This window comes from Chaetura pelagica, unplaced genomic scaffold (assembly GCF_000747805.2).
Source record: "Chaetura pelagica isolate M959 unplaced genomic scaffold, ChaPel_1.0 scaffold246, whole genome shotgun sequence".
NCBI classification, from domain to species: domain Eukaryota; kingdom Metazoa; phylum Chordata; class Aves; order Apodiformes; family Apodidae; genus Chaetura; species Chaetura pelagica.
Genome location: NW_009953647.1, coordinates 2,490,047 through 2,508,215, shown reverse-complemented (window position 1 = coordinate 2,508,215; position 18,169 = coordinate 2,490,047). Strand labels below are relative to the sequence as shown.

The window sequence follows — 18,169 nt, the reverse complement described above, 5'->3', positions numbered from 1 at the left end:
CATCTGTAAAGAACTAAAATTAGAATAATTTTATGTATAAAGCTTTTCAAATAGAAAAAAATATACTTTGGTCTTTGATAATACACTTAAGATGTTTCCATGGCTTTGTGTCTGGTAAAGGACAGAAAAGAGAAAAGAAAAAACTTTTAATTTTTTTGGTTTTCCCATCTGAAAAACCAAACAAAATTTTTGGGAGACTAGATCAAGTTTCCAAAATAAGACAGACCATAAGATCTTCTTTCTGCAAAAGCTAGTATTAAATAAATACTAGTTTCACATCCCAGCACATGATCTTTTTATTGGCTAAGCTTTTCTAGCTTCCCATATCTGAAAAGCAAAGTATTCCCCTAAGCCCCCCAAAAAAGAAGAAAACAAAGAGGCACTGTACTGTGAATAACTTATATCTTTTATTTGAGCTTTGGAATTATTTGCCAGTTTCCAGCTGGAGAATCAAGTTTAATAAAGCTGCTGGAGGTTCATCCATGGGGAAATCTTTATTTATGACACTTACATAGATACATAGGAAAAAAAGTTATCTTAATTCAAGCACCTAAATAGCTTAGAAAGCAGAGGACTACTTCAGTTAGTAAATGATCTGGATAGCCTTCAGAATATCTGCTCTTCTAGGCCTCAGATGGGACACAGGTTTTTTCACCTTATTATACATTTAACTAGGTTTGATTAGTAAATTAATTTTCTAATGAAGATTTTAAAGTAAGTGTCTTGGTCTGTATTGGCACACTTTGGAGCCCTCTCACTGCATTTTGACAATATGAAAAGAATGTGTACAAACACCCAGTATGCATAGAACAAAAAATGGAGATGTGTGAAGAACAATTTAATACTCTGTGTTTACAAATCTAACTGTGTTGTATGAATGAACTTTTGCTCATAAATTCTTGTGTGTAGGTTGTGGAGACTCCCTCCACAGAGTGACTGAAAAATCATTTAGACACAGTCCTGGTCATACAGCTCTAGGTGGCCCTACTTAAGCTGGGGGGGTTGGACCAAATGACCTCCAGAACTCCCTTACAACCTCAGTCATTTCTAATTCTTGTTAGAGATAAATGAATTAAACTAGATTTAAATTTAAATTATTTAAAATTTAATTGCACTACAGCTTTTCAAATGGTTTTAGTTCTCTTCTACTTTTCTCCCTGTGACTTTACATATCTTTAAGTATTTAATATCTTTATAGCCTTTGACTTCTGATATTTTTTATATAACGTATAATGGAGTTAGAGACAAAGCAAAGAAGCATCCTAAACTAGAAGAGACAGTGTCATTATGGGCATCTTATTTTTCTGACAAGTCCAGAGGAGAGGATTCCAAAGAAAACTCAAGAAATGAGGCATGCCTTTTCTGTTGAACTGTGCAGCCAGTTCATGGAAAGTAAATTGGAGAATGAGGGTGCTTAATGTACTTAAAGGAACATAAGGCATGGGCATACCACTTCCCATGAGAAACCCACTGCTACTGGTTCTCAGGATACAAGAAGCTTAAGCAGTAATTAGACACTAAACAAAGTAATTTTCAGGAGAAACAAATAGGAAATGCAGCAAAATTCTTAAAGGATTGAATAAAAATAATTAAAATTCCCAGAGTGTTCAGAATTATTAAGTTCAATCAAACACTCCTGCTTATGCAGATCTTGGTTCTTGTCCAAATACTCACAACCAGAATCTGCTAAAATAGTCTCCAAAAACCTGCTGCTGAAAGAGTACCTGCCTCTTATTCAAGTGTACTCATTCAATCCTTCATTGAAATTGGGGGATTCTGTTGCCCAGAGATATCAGGGAGTTGATGAATGAAGATATTGCCCTTTAGATCTGAGTTGGCATTCAGTGAGAGCACTGAAAACCTTCCATCACATACTAAAGATCTAGCTGCTATCATTGATAATTGTCAGTAATATCAGCAAATTTTCAGATAGTATAACTAAAATCAAACCACATGTTCAAACAATTTTTGCTAATCCTTAAGACTTCACAGGCAAATTTAACACTTTCAGAGAGTAATATTTAGTTTTGTCAACCAGAGCAGTGAACTCTAGAATTTATATGAATTTTCCACAGAATACTGTTGTAAATCACATACAGACTGGTAGCATTAAATACAAACTGTTTCATTAATTATTCTAGTTTTGGAAGTATTTCTATAAACTTACAAAACAAGCCTTCATCTTTGTCTAATGTGAACCTAGCTTTGACTCGATTGTCTGCAAGCAAAGGTCTAACCAAGCTCAACCAATGCATGAAAAGCATTTTATAAGGGTGTCAGCCAGCACAGCACACCACACACCCTCACCTCCCCCCAAAAAAAAGTGCGAGAAGATGATATATTGGTATGACTTGCTTGTACTTGCCAAGATCACACACTGCATTATCACAACCTAAAATAAATCTCAAAGGGAAAAATAAGTGAAGTTTCAATTCAGCAGAGAAGGAATAAATGATAGCTATCCCCAGGATATTAATTATTAACAATATATTTTGATCCAGCTCCTAAAGCTAGCTGCTACAGCCGTGATTTTGCTAATAACCAAAAATGTTAGAGACTTATGAGACAGGAATAATGAATGGAAGTTGATAATAAAATCCAAAAGCTGCTATCTCTGTCACTTTCTCCTTGATTTAGATTGGCTCTGTAAATCTGAGAATTACTCTCCAAAAATGCTTTTAGGGAAATACCAAGAATGTATTAAACAAGATGAAAGTCAGATTCAGTACTGGTGAGGTACAAAAAACAACCAACCAAAAAAAAACCCTTGTTCAATCTGGGAAGGAAACATTAACTTTTGACATATTTATTTCACAAAACAAACAGATTTTGAACTGTTATTACCAATTTCTTCTTTAAAGAAGACAAATGATGTAACATCATGGTTACATGGTCACAGTGAAGTTTAGAATCTCATTAAACAATACATAACTGGATAACAGTGTACGATTGATGTAGTTGAGTGTAAGTGTCAAGCACCAGTGCCAAAACATAAAGATATTTTGTGCAAATGACCCTGCTACTTTAACAATCTGGCTGTGAATGGAAAAATAGAAATTAAGTCAAGCAGACTATGTTGATCTGCTGACAGCATGTAAAATAGAGGACAAAAATAGTCAGGAAGCAAACAGAAATATGAAATGCCTTCTTTATAACAGAGTAACAAATGAAAGCCTATTTAAAATGATTTCTTTAGAGACTTCTCCCCTCCTTCCCGTACTTGAAATCCTGGTTCTCTATGATAGAATAAATATGTATCTTCTAACTCAGAGGTGACATCGCTAACTTAGGAGGCTACAGAAGATTTCAACCAGAGAATGTACTTATTTGGTAGCACTACATTAATTATTAAAGCTTTAACAGGGGTGACAAAATACAGTCCCTCTGACAGCATATCCTATTTCTAAAGGCTGAGGTATGCAGAACTAGGAGAGATGACCTTCTGAAACAGAGCAGACTTAAGTCCATTTTTCCATATTTATAATGTAACACCCAAACCATTCACACATGGTACAAAGATGTATCCTCCTGCCTTATTTTATATATAACCCAGCCTGTGATACATGCTCTATATCTATGTTAATTAGAACCCTTAGATGAAAGCACATCTGATGTGAAAACACTGCCTTATATTCTGGGGGCAAGAGCTATTCCTCAGGAAATAGCCAGAGCCTGAAGCACTTTCAGGAATAGCCTAGAATAGATCTATGGAACTTAAATATTTGAATACCTAAGTAGTTCTAGATCTTTGAAGATCAAGATTTGAAAGTTTAAGACAGCACCAGGAGCATGTTTCTCTTGTACTGATGGAGTTCTTAATCAAAGAAGCAACATTTTCTTTGTGCATTTAAACCAAATATAATTTCAAGTTGTGATTAGAAACCAGGCCATTTTCAACACAGAAGTGTTTCACACCAAGACTTACTTTACAGAGCTAAAAACAACGTAAGACACAAACAACAGACTTTGTACTTATCTAAGAAAGTTAGACAACACAAAATTTGCAAGTAAAAAAATCTTGGTAGGCTTTTTTTGCTGGTTTGGGGTATACAGTTTTTTGGGTTTTTGTTTGTTATATTTTGATTGGCTTTTTGTATTATTTGCTGCTCTTGTAAAAGCCTAGTTGTTATGGCAACCATTCATATTCCAGCAGACTTCCACAAAAGAGTACAGACAAACAACTCATGCTTCCTTCAGCAACAGTTAAAAAAAGCTAAAAAAACCCCCAAAACCAAAACAAACCCACAGCATTGTCCAAGTTCTAGAGTTCTTCCTAGTCAAATAATAACAAGACAACATGCTTACTTACCTTCCTTCAACATCTCCATCCATTTACTAATTCAAACCTTTCACTCCTGTTGAGGAATAAATAGTCTGTGGCTAATTATTCTTGATAGGACAGCAGGAACCACAAGCCTAATTGCCAGTAACAGGTGTGGGACTTCTCATGGTCTGGACCACAGGATTTTAACCCTCAGTTTACAGTTCACAAGATGCTGTAAAAATCCATCCAGTTCTCATGTGATAACTGCAACTTACCAGTTGAAAGTAATAAGCAATATTGTGTAATAAACTGTAAGATTATTTTCAGCAATTGCATGGTAGAATATTTAAGAATCTGTTTTCTGTTTTTCTGTGTTGTAGATTGTTGTGCTGTAGATTGCATTTTAATGGGAGGGGAACTAGTAGATATAAAAAGTGATATAGATGTTTTGAACTTAGGGCTGAGTAAAGTAAAAATGTATGTAATATTACCATAAGATAATAATTATTTCCTTAAAAAGGGATGTATGCTTTCCATATGCATAATAAAGCTGTAGATCTTAAATGACAGAGACATTTATATTTAGTTCAGCAGACCTGCTAATATATCTGCAACAAAAGATATTATCTTTATTATGACTAGATGCAAATGAAGTCATATCTGTGTAAGACTCAGTCAGTGGTATTCTGCTTTGGACGGAAGAGTTCAGCCATGCAGAACTGGACTCTCAGTTCACAAGACTGAAAAAAATTAATGCTTAAAGGGACCTCCTTCCACTTAACCTTAGTCAGCCAACAGTTTTAACTTAATTAGTGAATGAACACTTAAAACTCTTAGATACAAATATTTCAATATTCACATGGACTGTAGAACAAGTAATTGATTGAGTTCAGTTGTGCATTCAGCATGACTTTCAGATGTCCTGATTCTTGGACACATAATTATGCAACTTCAATGTTAAATAATTACAGTTAAGTATTTTATAAGATGGGATAGAATTAATATATTCTGTATTAGAAGCTACAGCATGAAGACTTTCAGATATTAATATATGAATATTTGTCATTTTATGTCCTCTGCCTATAGTATGCATGTTGCATACTTCATGTTGCTGTATCTTTTATCTCAAATACCATATTTAGTTCTGGTTCCCCTTTCAAGAAAGTGGACTTGCAAAGCTACAAAAGACCCAAGGAATGGCATCAGGAAAGACGAATGGCCTAGAACAGCTTTCAAACAATGGTTAGGTAGTTCTTTTCATTAAAACAGACTGAATCTTAACCCAGAGTTTTCTAGAAACTGCAAAGTTGTGTTGTATGTGTATCTGACAGGTTTATTCTTCTGTTCTGTATGATACACCAATTGCCTGTATCAGGGAAAAGTTACTGGGTAGACCAACCTTTGCTCTGTTGCAGCATGGATTTTCTAATTCTTTTTAGTTTTATCATAGAAGTGGAGGAAACTCTAAAGAACCTGAATTTATTAATGTATTTTATTTTATTTTTAAACTAGGTCTGAGAATACGATTGTTCAATTTTTCTCTCAAGCTACTAAGCTGTTTCTTATACATAGTTCGTGTGCTCCTGGATGATCCTACACAAGGACTTGGATGGTAATGTGTTCTTTTTTTACCTCTACTCTCAAAGCATTAACTTCTAAGAAATAAATTAATTTAATGAATAAATGTTTTATATTCTGTCAATAGGGATTTGGTTTTATGTCTTACATATGTTTCGAAAGACTTATAAAGCCAGTCTGAAATTGTGAATGGAAGTAGGAACAAAAATAACTTTTTTTTTTTCACTTTACTGCTAAAATAAGCCTGGCTGTGCATCAGACATAGTTGTGCAAATTTAATTTTTTTTATTGCATTATTACATACAAATTCTACATAGCATATTTATGTTTATATATACAAAAATAGAATTGCAACTCATCTGGTTGCCTGTTTATGCAACCATATTAGGATTATACTTTTTTACTTAAATAATTTTACTTAAAGCCCCAGATTGCAGAAAAAATCAGACAAATACATGAAATTGAGCTTTCCTGCAGATGATATTGATTATTATTTTCTAGCCCTCTGCTTTTTCTAAACACTTAGAAGAGAGGGAGACCAAAAGTTTATTCTATACTCATAATAAGCTATGTACACTACAATTGTCAGTATGATATTCTATATGGGTCATTGGGTACTCTGCTTATTTTTATTTGTTTTCGTGTGTGACACAACCAACCGGGGGTCATCAAGAGCAGTCAACATGGTTTTATCAAGGGTAAATCATGTTTGACTAACCGCATAGCCTTCTATGAGGAAATTACTAGGTGGATAGATGATGGTAGAGCGGTAGATGTGGTTTATCTTGATTTCAGTAAAGCATTTGACACCGTCTCCCACAGCATCCTTGTAGAAAAGTTGATCAGGTATGGGTTTGGTGATCAGGAAGTGAGGTGGATTAGGAACTGGTTGAAAGGAAGGAGTCAGAGAGTTGTAGTCAATGGGGCAGAATCTGGTTGGAGGTGTGTGACTAGTGGAGTCCCACAGGGGTCGGTACTGGGACCGGTGTTGTTCAACATCTTCATCAACGACCTGGATGAGGGTATAGAATGTACCCTCAGCAAGTTTGCTGATGACACTAAGCTGGGAGGAGTGGCTGACACACCAGAAGGCTGTGCTGCCATTCAGAGAGACTTAGATAGGTTGGAGAGTTGGGCGGGGAGAAACATGATGAAATTCAACAAGGGGAAGTGCAGAGTTTTACATTTGGGGAAGAACAACACCATGTCCCAGTACAGGTTGGGGGCTGAACTGCTGGAGAGTAGTGTAGGTGAAAGAGACCTGGGGGTCCTGGTAGACAGGAGGATGACCATGAGCCAGCAATGTGCCCTTGTGGCCAAGAAGGCCAATGGCATCCTGGGGTGCATTAGAAAGGGTGTGGTTAGTAGGTCAAGAGAGGTTCTCCTCCCCCTCTATTCTGCATTGGTGAGGCCACATCTGGAGTATTGTGTCCAGTTCTGGGCCCCTCAGTTCAAGAAGGACAGGGAACTGCTTGAAAGAGTCCAGCGCAGAGCTACGAAGATGATTAAGGGAGTGGAACATCTCCCTTATGAGGAAAGGCTGAGGGAGCTGGGTCTCTTTAGCTTGGAGAAAAGGAGACTGAGGGGTGACCTCATCAATGTTTACAAATATGTAAGGGGTGAGTGTCAGGGGGACGGAGTTAGGCTTTTCTCGGTGATGACCAGTGATAGGACAAGGGGTAATGGGTGTAAATTGGAGCATAGGAAGTTCAAGGTGAATATCCGAAAAACATTTTTTACTGTGAGAGAGACAGAGCCCTGGAACAGACTGCCCAGGGAGGTTGTGGAGTCTCCCTCACTGGAGACATTCAAAACCCACCTGGATGAGTTCCTGTGTGATGTACTCTAGGTGACCCTGCTCTGGCAGGGGGGTTGGACTAGATGATCTTTCGAGGTCCCTTCCAGCCCCTAAGATTCTATGATTCTATGATTCTATGAACCATCAATTGTAGAAGAAATTACAATTTATTCTATCCTGTACTTCAGTTGTATTTGTATCCTGGATATACTGAATCTTCTCAATTCTAATTGCTAGTAAGCACCACATATTATTAACTTACTTGCTCTCAATTGATGGCCTTAAATACTGAAAGACTGCATTTTACAAGAACCAAACCCAAGTAAAGTGAGTTAAAGAATACAGGCTTTACTCAGCAGTGCATGAGAAAAGGATGTGTGAATGGGAAGTACAGAAGTTTTGCAGGAGAATTTTTTCTGTCAAAATTTATTGTAAGAAATTAGAACATCTGAAAAAAGGGCCAGAAAAAAAATCTCCCTGCAAAACCAAGAACCGCAAAAAATCCTTATTTTTTGATTCCAGATGTATCTCAGAATGTCTCTTCAAGGAGAGGAAATGTGTAGGGAGGGAACAAGCAGTAAAGATTTTGCAAAATTTTTCATGGTGATGGAGAAGAGAAAATCCATCCTTAGAAATTTTGGCAGAGTAGCACAGCAACTCTGGGACATGAAATTTTACAGGTAATGATACATTCTGGCATTAAGAAGCTGCTGATACTGTTTTGATATGAGAAATCTAGTGAGACCAAATAGGTGTATTATACTGCAAGGTTATGTCTGAGTATGCAGAAAATATTAAACCATCAGCACTTCTACCACAGGTATACTTAAATACTTTTGTGTTCATATGCAAAGATTTTTCCTGCATCTTACATGCTGCTTAATTCCCCAGGTGTGCTTCTTCTGTCCCAGCCTACCCATGTGATACGATTTCTAGTATCTCTTGATATTCAATATTTATTGTGTATTTAGTTCAGCTTTTAAAAGTGTATTTGTTGTTTTGTTCTAAAATTGGAACCTGTTAGAAAATAAACCTTTAAAAATATAACCTGAAATTCTTCATAGTCCTTTATCTACAGATACAGAAAACATACAGAATTACTTTCTAAAAGTTATTTTACTGTTTTAAATGTCTAGATCCACTGCCTAGGGTTTCTAACTATTGCATGCATTTTACAGTACACTTAATCATGTAATTAATATCCCTCTCCTCCCATATGTTTTTATGATTGTGTTCCCATATACATATGCTAATGAAAATGGACTTTGGATGGATGGGATGACAACTCTCAGTAAGAACTTAAACCGGAGTTGTTCCAATCAAAACTACACCCCTGGAACGATTGATTGGTGAGTTCGTAATTTAAAAAAGGAAATCTAAAGTCCACATAATGGTAGGAAGGGGAGTGAAACAGGAAGACAAATCCACTTCCATCTGGAACGGTGACATTTTTTAATACGCAATAGTGATTATTTCCGTAACTCCCAAGCAATTTCTTATGTGTTCCTGAATATTCAGAACTGCCTTTAATATTTTAATTGTTTCTCTGATGGCATAATGAACTGCTGGACTGGATGCTCTTCTAAGATCTGAATTTCATAAATGCTTCTACCTTGCTGGAAAAAAATGGATGCCCTCATTTAAAAAACAATTATGACTAGCAGCAAATGATTACCAGTAAACTGTTGTGCCATTGAGTGTGCCAGATTTCAGCAGTACTATATTAAATGCCTATTATAATTTAGTTTAGTAGATACTAAGACAACATGACATTTTTCCAAGATAGACCAGTCCTATGCATTTATATATATTATTATATATTATAATATATATTCTTATTTATTCTTATTTATATATAGCATTTATATCATTACACAGATAGCAAAAAGTTCACACAAAAGAATTGTCATGGATCTTTTTCCTACCACAAGTAATTATTCCTCTGCATCTCTAGAATCAAAAGCTCAAAATTATTTACTCTTTCTGGAATCAGAGGGGATGAACTAGCAGCCACTGAAGCGAGTGAAGATTTTGGTTTCACTGAGCGATTACTCCCATGGGAACCCAATGATTGCCTCTGGATTAGAAATACAAGCAATGTCAATGCTCAGAAGATAACTACCAATTTAAAATTTTTATTACAGAGAATTTTTAAAAAATAATTTCTATTCACATACATGTTTTTTTTCGTCTTGATTTTGTTCAAAACCCTAACCGGATTTTGATTAATTTTATTTTTGTTTTCTTATTATAATGGACAGGTCTCCAATTATTTGGGTGAATCGAAGCTTGCCTTTATGGGGATTACAGGTAATACATAAATGACCAATTTAACTATTTCCATTTAATAACTGTAGATGATACTGATTTATAGCATTTTAGTTATGTTAAAAGATACTTGGAAAACTTGGTATAAACAAAGAAATCTACTTGTTGACCAAGTACAAGAAAAGCAGAAAGGTAAGCTGGTCTGAGCTAACTGATTTGAATGTATATGGGTTTACCATGTATTTCTAAAATATTAAAGCTTATAACAAAATATTGTAGAATTTCCTCTTAGAATTGTCAGGTTCCATTGAGTCAAGTAGTCTCTGCTCTAATGACGAATTTAAATTGCATAATGGCTTATGACTACCCTTTAACATGCTCCATGGGCTTTCCTGTTAAATACACTGGAAAGCTAAAGCTAGTTTGTAACACAGAAGCCTGTTAGAGGAGTATGTCACAAAAGAGGCACTACATCAGTGCTCTGTGGGTCTTGGAGATCTTTTGAAGTTTGTGGTTCAATCCTCGGTGTCCTGAAGCCTGCTCATTTTTCAATTGTGAACAGTGCTGTGGGAATTCTCCCTGGGAAATGTGTTTTTTATTAATAATTCCTTAAGCTTCCAGAATGGTTGAATCCATTATATTCTTGTACCATGCTTAGTGCAAAGCCATTAAAATGGTCTGGGCCTCTGTGTAATACACAGCTTTACTAAGGGAAGGATCCCTTGATGGAAGACACATTACAATTCCTTGCTTGAAGTATGCAGAGTTGGAATACATTTTGACCTAGACATTCAGACTACTGTATTCGATTTAATTTAAAAATATGGAGAGATTTATTTGCTTATGGTTACAGTTTCTATTCTAATAAGTTTATTTGATAAATATAGGGATTTATGCGTATGTGCATACTCATGTTCACATGTATCATACACTCACAATGGGCTAGAGGCAATAATTGCCAACAAAGATTTGTTTTGTATTTGAGATACAACTTCAGTTTATATGAAACAGTAATACTTATTTGGAGAAACTGATGTAGTATTTTGATTGCACATTTTAATAATTTTCCAATTCATAGCATCTTGTAAAATTCTATGTAATATTATAAGTGCAAGTAGTGCACTCTTCTGTTTTTTCAGTAGTGGTGAGCATTAGCTTAAAATTAGAAATCCTGAGGCTTGTTTAACTTTAGGCTCCCACTAAATTTGTACATCATCTTGACAGAATATTCCCACATTATACATTAAAATACAATTGGCTGTGCTAAGGATTGAAGTAAGTTTTTTGGTTATGGTTTATGGTTACATACAAAGTTTTAAGTAATTTTTTTACTATTTTAATATTTGACTATTTAAATATTTTTAAATACATAATACATACACGAACTACATATAATCTAAGTGAAAGCTGATAAGTTGAGCTCCATTTCATTTAAATTTTAAAATAATAATCTAATTTTTTTTCTGTTTTCAACTTTCAGAATTAGACAAATAAAAAAGTGTTGATTTTTCCATACATCCATAACATCCTTACAGAAAAGTATCTAGTCCATTATCTGCAGCTTCCTCCTGTCTCTTTCTCTGTCTTGTGAAAAGATCTCAATATCCTTTAGGAGCAGACAATGTAACCTTGAGAAACAGTCCAGCAGATTGCGTATGCAGCTCTCTAAAATCCATGAAAAGGCCATCCTGCAGGCTCTCTGGAGTTTTATAACTTGTAAAAAAGCAAAGAGACTGAAGTCATAGCCTGTGCTTTAGTCAGAAAGATAACAGTATTTAAGTGCATGCTAAATCCTGTTAGCTTAGATGGTTTCAGAGGATTCATGGAAATGCTGATTTTTATTATCTTTTACATTTCGTTGTAATGCTTAATGTCATATATTCTTCAGAAGCCAGTATTAATACACATATTCTATAATTTCACTTAAGGTTTCTGTGGCTGTAATAAGTCTCTTTGAAACTCTGCTGCTAAGTTATCTAAGCTACAAGGTAAGTACATGTAGTTACTTTGTAAGTACATTTAGTTACTTTCAGTTATAATTAATCACAAAAAGTTAGAGAGTTACATGTTTCAATATAAAATTCAAATGCCAGCATTTATGTCCACATTGATATAGAAGCAGGAAGTTGAGAAAACCAACATGTAGAGGACAGCATATTGTCACAAGCAGCCCTGTTCCTGTTTCCAGATCTATGATCAAACAGTAATGTTTGATAATAATTAATAAACAGAGTGGAATAATAATTCCACTCTATCAATGATTTGATAATAATTTAATAAACAGAATGGAAGTCAGAAATGTGTTTAATTTAAATTTATTATATCAGATGGTTAATTTAACTAAAAAAAATTTTAAAATTTAAATGCAACTGAAAATATAATGAAAATTCATGTCATCATTGCCATGATATGTGCTGCACTGTTACTGCGTTACCTATGATGAAGTCTTGATATACAGTTAGTAAAGCTGTAAGTCACTGAATTTTGGTTACTGTCTTGTTTAAATGTATGGATTTTCATCCCAACATTTAATCATTCAGTCACTGTTCAGATGTGGAAAAGTAGTAGTAGTACTATCCTCATCTTGTAGCTAGCAGCAGGCAGGTTAGAAGATCAGCACCACCTTCCATTGCAGTCTGGGAAGCCCTCTCATTTCATGTAAGCAAGATCAAGTAAGGTCAAAGTCCAGAAACTCCTGAAATATATTGAAATGTTTGTGACAGAAATACAGAATTTGATCTTGCAGTCCTAATTCAAATATTAAACACCTGGTTGTCTTTCTTATTTCTCTCTCCAAAACTGCTGGAAAAGAGAAAATATGAAGTAAAGATAAAAGAAGACAAATGCAAAGGAAAGAAGAACTGACTATAAAATACTGCTATATTTCTCTAAGTTAATTTCATTCCTCTTTTTAATACTTATTTCTTAATAAGTTAATATCTATAGCAGGATTAGAATTAATAAAAATAAATATTCAGACCTCTGAATAATATGCAGAGGCTAATGAAACAAATTTAAGAGAAAATGAGCTAGTATTTTTTCTTTGGAAAATACAACATATTTGCATTCCTCTTTTGGTTTTTATTTTGCCATGAAGTCCTATCAGAATGATGTTCAGAGTGGCTTGTCATTCGTAACAAACATTAGTATGAGCTATAGGGCAGTCACTGTGTGTAGGGGTAATCAAAACAGTTGAGCTCATGGTAAAATCCAAAGGGCATGTCCTTTGGATAGGTGTCTCTGCAACTCTTGTGTTGTACTTGGACTTTCTCTCTACTACTTAGACAATTTAATAAGCTACAGCATTGTAATGCAGGATTTTAAGGATTTAAAGGCTTCTTAGAATTAAAGGCTTCTGAGAATTATTAAAAGGATTAATTAGTAAAAATTGCCTAAGACAGGAACCTTACCTCCATAATCTGTGTGTAACTGCATGTAAAAATAAAATAAGCTAACCTTTTAAGAATGAAAAAGCAGAGACATGATGCCTGTGTATGGTTCCAAGGTACCTAAAAATGCAATAAAAGAAAACAGGAGCATATAATTCTCTGAAAAAAAGGAAAAACTTAATTTAATGAAGCTCTTCATTAGCTTAGAGAATTAGTTGACTAGTTAATGCAATTAGAATTCTTCAATTGTGCTCTCTTACTAACTAGGTCATAGCAAGTAAATATGTGGTCATATGGAAACAGACAACTGCTCTGGTAAAAATAAAGATTTAAAAGCATATATTTTTACCTGTGAGGTACATTATGATAAACGGTAGGAAAAATAGGCGAGAGTGGCCTATATTCTACATTTCCATTTGACATGTCTTTAAATCTGAGATAAATGATCTTCCTGAAATTCAGCTAGTGGGAGAGACTCCATATGTGGCATTGGAATATCATATGCATTTCTCACCAGAACGATATGTAAGCCTACTGTGACATAATATGGTTGTTTTTTTTTTCCTTTTCTTTTAAGGGAAATATCTGGGAACAAATTCTGAGAATACCTTTTCTCTTGGAAGTAATTAATGCTGTTCCTTTCATCATCACGGTAAATATAGTTGAATTACTACATTTGCACATTGCACTTGCATAGCTGCACAAATACTCTTAATTTTTATTGAAGTAAATTTTAATCTTATGTGGATGATAAGTTGAAAATTGACAGAAATGTTGACAGAAATTTGTCAACAACAAGATCATTTGCTACTTGAATGAACTAATAATACAGGTCATTTTCCCCTTCTTCCCTGATAGTGGACAAACAAAACTAAAACCCTAACAATAGCACAATCAACAAAATAAACCAAGTAGATACAAAAATCTAAGAATCTCTGGTGTCTGCACTGAAAACTGACCGATTTTATTTTATCAATTATCTTGCATATGGCTCATCACAAAGGAAGAAAAAATGTTATTTAAAGCCATACCCCACACTAGAAACACATTAATAATAAGTATTTTTCTCAAGTGTTTTGTTGCTGCTTGAATAGAAAACTCTCTTCCTGAATATAAAAGCTTTTCATGAATTTGTTAATTTTTCTTTCAGATTTTCTGGCCAGTCCTAAGAAACCTGTTTATTCCTGTATTTTTAAATTGTTGGCTGGCAAAGCATGCTTTAGAGAATATGATTGTAAGTATGACAAAAGAAATAACTATTTTAGGGTTTCTTTTGTTTTAGCATATTGTCTTTAGTGGGAGCTTGGCAGCACAGTCCACTGTCCAACTTTAATAGGAAGCTAACCAGACCTGTTTTTAGATTATACAAATGGTCAGGCTTTGCTAAACAGCTTTTAGCATCAAAATGAGAATAAAAAAAGACATAAAGTGAAATCTCAATTAGTATAAATTGTTACTGTGCCAATAAGGGAAAGTTGGAACAACTGGTTCTTTTGCTACTCTTTCATTCATACACAATTACAGGGAACTCAACCGCTAGGCCTTAATTGGTCCTTGAAGCTTGTAATTTGTAAGCTAGACATGAGCAGACAGACCTTAAGGCAGCTTGCAATAGTATCAGAATTGTGCCAGAAGGAACAAAGAACTAGTTAAATAATCACAGAATCACAGCTGGCTCTTTTGCACCCTTCTGTATGATCAGCAAATCCTAAGTGCATTTGATGACTGCATTTGATGAGGGCACTGTGTAATACCTATACAGAATCAGCTCATGCTTTACTAATCTAAAACCAAAAATAATACCTATTTTCCATTAATATAGAATGATCTTCATAGAGCCATCCAACGCACACAGTCTGCAATGTTTAACCAAGTCCTCATTTTAATATCTACCTTACTATGTCTTATCTTCACCTGGTAAGTGGCCAAAACCCTTTTTTTATTGAATACACTGGCTTTTCTTTCTTTACTACATGGTGATAAAACAGATATTGTGGAAATATGCATTGAAATGAAAAGAGCAATATACTTGCAGTGAAAGTGTTAGTTAGCACCTGGTACCACAGGGGTCCTGATACACTGGGTTTGGAAACAGAATGTGCATGTATGGGAAAGGGAATCATTCTCCCAATAGGGAAGGAAAGAGATGATGCAGAAGTAGAGAGGAAAGGAGTGGGGGCAAATTTACATATGTACCATGACTGCAATCTCAGCAGAATAGTCACTGAGATTTGAAGAATACCAACAGAGAAGTAACTATACTGAAGTCACCTTTCTCTGACTGATAAGACAGATAGAGAAAACTGTGCAAGATCTCTGACTTATCACTGTGATGACTAAGTCAGGTTCCCATAAGGAGTACATGGGACAGTATAAATAATCTAGATCACACAAAGTGTAGATTTTATTAATCTAAGTTACAGGAAGTAGCAGATGGTAGGTTCTAACAACCAAAATGTGTTAGTCTGAAGAACTTTTTGCTGCAAGACCTTGAAAACTTAAGTTTACAGGAGTTTGGGAACCATGGAATAAAATCTGTTAAGAGCATTAAATATGAACATACTTTGGCAATGAAATTCGTCAGCTGCAGATTATTGGAGGAAAAGGTCCACAAGATACACCACTTGACTGCTCCATTTTTATACCATGCCTTAGGGATCTGCTGTTGATGAGGTCTGAAGACAAATAAAGTAGAGTACATGTGTCTGGTTTCACCCACTATGGTCATGCTTATGTTTGTATAAATGCATAGTAGTTATAATGTAGCTTGGTAGCTCACTTAACATACAAAATTTTCTCAGCAGTAGTGCCTGAGAAGTGATATCGTACATGGAAAAAAAAAAAAAGTGGAGGAAGTGTGTGTTACAAGATGGTTTACAAGGGGGCAATGAACAGAGATGATGATTCTGTGTGGAAAGGCTAAATCACCTGTATTTATTTTTCCAGACAGGGTGCCATTGGGTCCACACACTGATAAAGTTTGGTCTGTCATTTTGGAGACAGTGATTTGATTTTCTCTTGTTTTATTTCTGTAGCTCGTTTTTCTGATAGCCACTGTTATGTGCTGCTTAACCCTTTTCCTAATAACAATGTAAAATATTGCATGGCCTTTTCCAGTCTTGTATTTCTCTGTCCTTTATTCAACAAGAGGAGTTTGTTCTAGCCATTGGCTAAATGAATGGTCCAATTTTACCCTTTGTCTTATGGCCACACAACGGCATAATGACAAATGCTGCCAGTTCTAAACAGGAATGAATTTTTGTGAGACTAGATTTCCTATTTAATATTATGGCCCTTTAAGAGGAAATTGTATATTAATAATACAATACTTGAGCCAGAATGCATAAAGTTCTATCACTGTAGCACTTGGACATTTGTAATTTGATCTAATTTTGCTTTTTAACAATACAAAGCGCTTTTCAGTAAATACGCCCTCAGTTTTGTTAGTAACCTACTTCAATATTTTACTGCACTACTAAAAAAAATATGTATCCAGTTCTTAGTGAAGTAAGCTAGCAACAAGAATGTTTCCTAAGACCTCACTGTGATGATCCCTGGTTGAATAAGGTATAAAAGCTGCAACTAAACAGAACATCATGCTCACCACTGGGCATTTTGATAATTGACAGTAAAACATGGAGAAAATGGCAAGCTCACCTACAGTAATTAAGTCTGGTCTCAACAGGTGCAGATACCAGATCATTATATACTGACCTAGTATTGACCCTGCTACACTACAAAATAAGATAAATAGGATGAAAACACCCAGTAACACAATAACTAAGGAAATGAAACACTTTTGGAATGACTAAGAGCAGTTGTATAAGAATCTGCACCTTGCCTAAGACTGGAAATCTGTTTAGACAGTTATTACTGTTGCTTACATGAACACACATAACAGCATTTTTTGTACTTTTTCACCCATCTGTGTATGATTTTATATTACATAGATTATTTTAAAAATATCTACAAAATTCTCTATAAAACAGTAAAAATTACCTTACCTTAATGTCTTTGATTATCTGACATCTGTGGTGAATTTGAGACAGTGTTTCATTTAAGAGACATCATTTAGAGCCTACACGAGTTTCTCATGCTGAAGGAGGAGCAAAGTCCGTTTCTGGAATCTGTCCACTTAAGGGTGGCTTTCATCAGGCTGATCTTTCACATTTTCTGCAACAGCAAGCAGTAAACAATTATATTTGCCCCAAATATATATGGCTGCCAGTACTAGACTTATCCATACATGTAGTGGAGCACAGCAGAAAAAAATTCAGAGCTAGCACCAGTTTCCATAAGCATGTTTTGGTTATAGCTAGAGATACTGCCTTGGTCTGCAAAGTACCATAGCTTCAGTAATGCAAAATTCATATGCCTAGATTAGTTGCTCGAAATCAGTGTTTACAGTTTCAGAGTACTTTCCCCTTGGAGTGTATTCATTACCATGAGGACATGCTCATGATGTGCTTTTGGCACCGCTGATAACTGCCCTCACCATGCCTCCCTGCTGACCCTTAAGGTTAATGAGATAGGACTTTCAGGCACTGTATCGATTAAATTCTACACCACAGGCCTTCTTAGTTCCTTTACTTCTCAGAACTTCTGAAGTCAATATAATTTTGCAATGCAGGCTTCTGTTCAAAACCATGCTTTTTTAATGAGACAGACAGAAAAAGGTGGCACACAGCTTTGTATAGGGATCATATCCTTTTATAAGAAGTCCAAGATGTTATGAAGCCCAGAAAGACTCTTCTTTCTACCAGTTCAGTTAGACTGGTGCGCTGGGAAACGGTAGCAGAAGTCCTTTCTTACTGCTTTAAGTAGAGACCAAAACCTTTTGTAAGTCTACTTTACTGTAAGCAACTACTTTCC

The 18,169-nt window shown here is 35.1% G+C and overlaps 1 protein-coding gene across 1 annotated transcript in view; it reads left to right on the top strand.

Moving 5' to 3' along the window:
* KCNT2 (potassium channel, subfamily T, member 2) overlaps window positions 1-18,169 on the top strand; it is a 90,844-nt gene that overhangs the window by 1,999 nt on the left and 70,676 nt on the right. Inside the window, exons 3-8 of the mRNA XM_009999934.1 lie at window positions 5,777-5,876; window positions 9,902-9,950; window positions 11,837-11,896; window positions 13,875-13,949; window positions 14,448-14,531; window positions 15,120-15,214. Of these exons, the coding sequence (XP_009998236.1) occupies window positions 5,777-5,876; window positions 9,902-9,950; window positions 11,837-11,896; window positions 13,875-13,949; window positions 14,448-14,531; window positions 15,120-15,214 (463 nt within the window). The remainder of the gene's footprint in view (window positions 1-5,776; window positions 5,877-9,901; window positions 9,951-11,836; window positions 11,897-13,874; window positions 13,950-14,447; window positions 14,532-15,119; window positions 15,215-18,169) is intronic.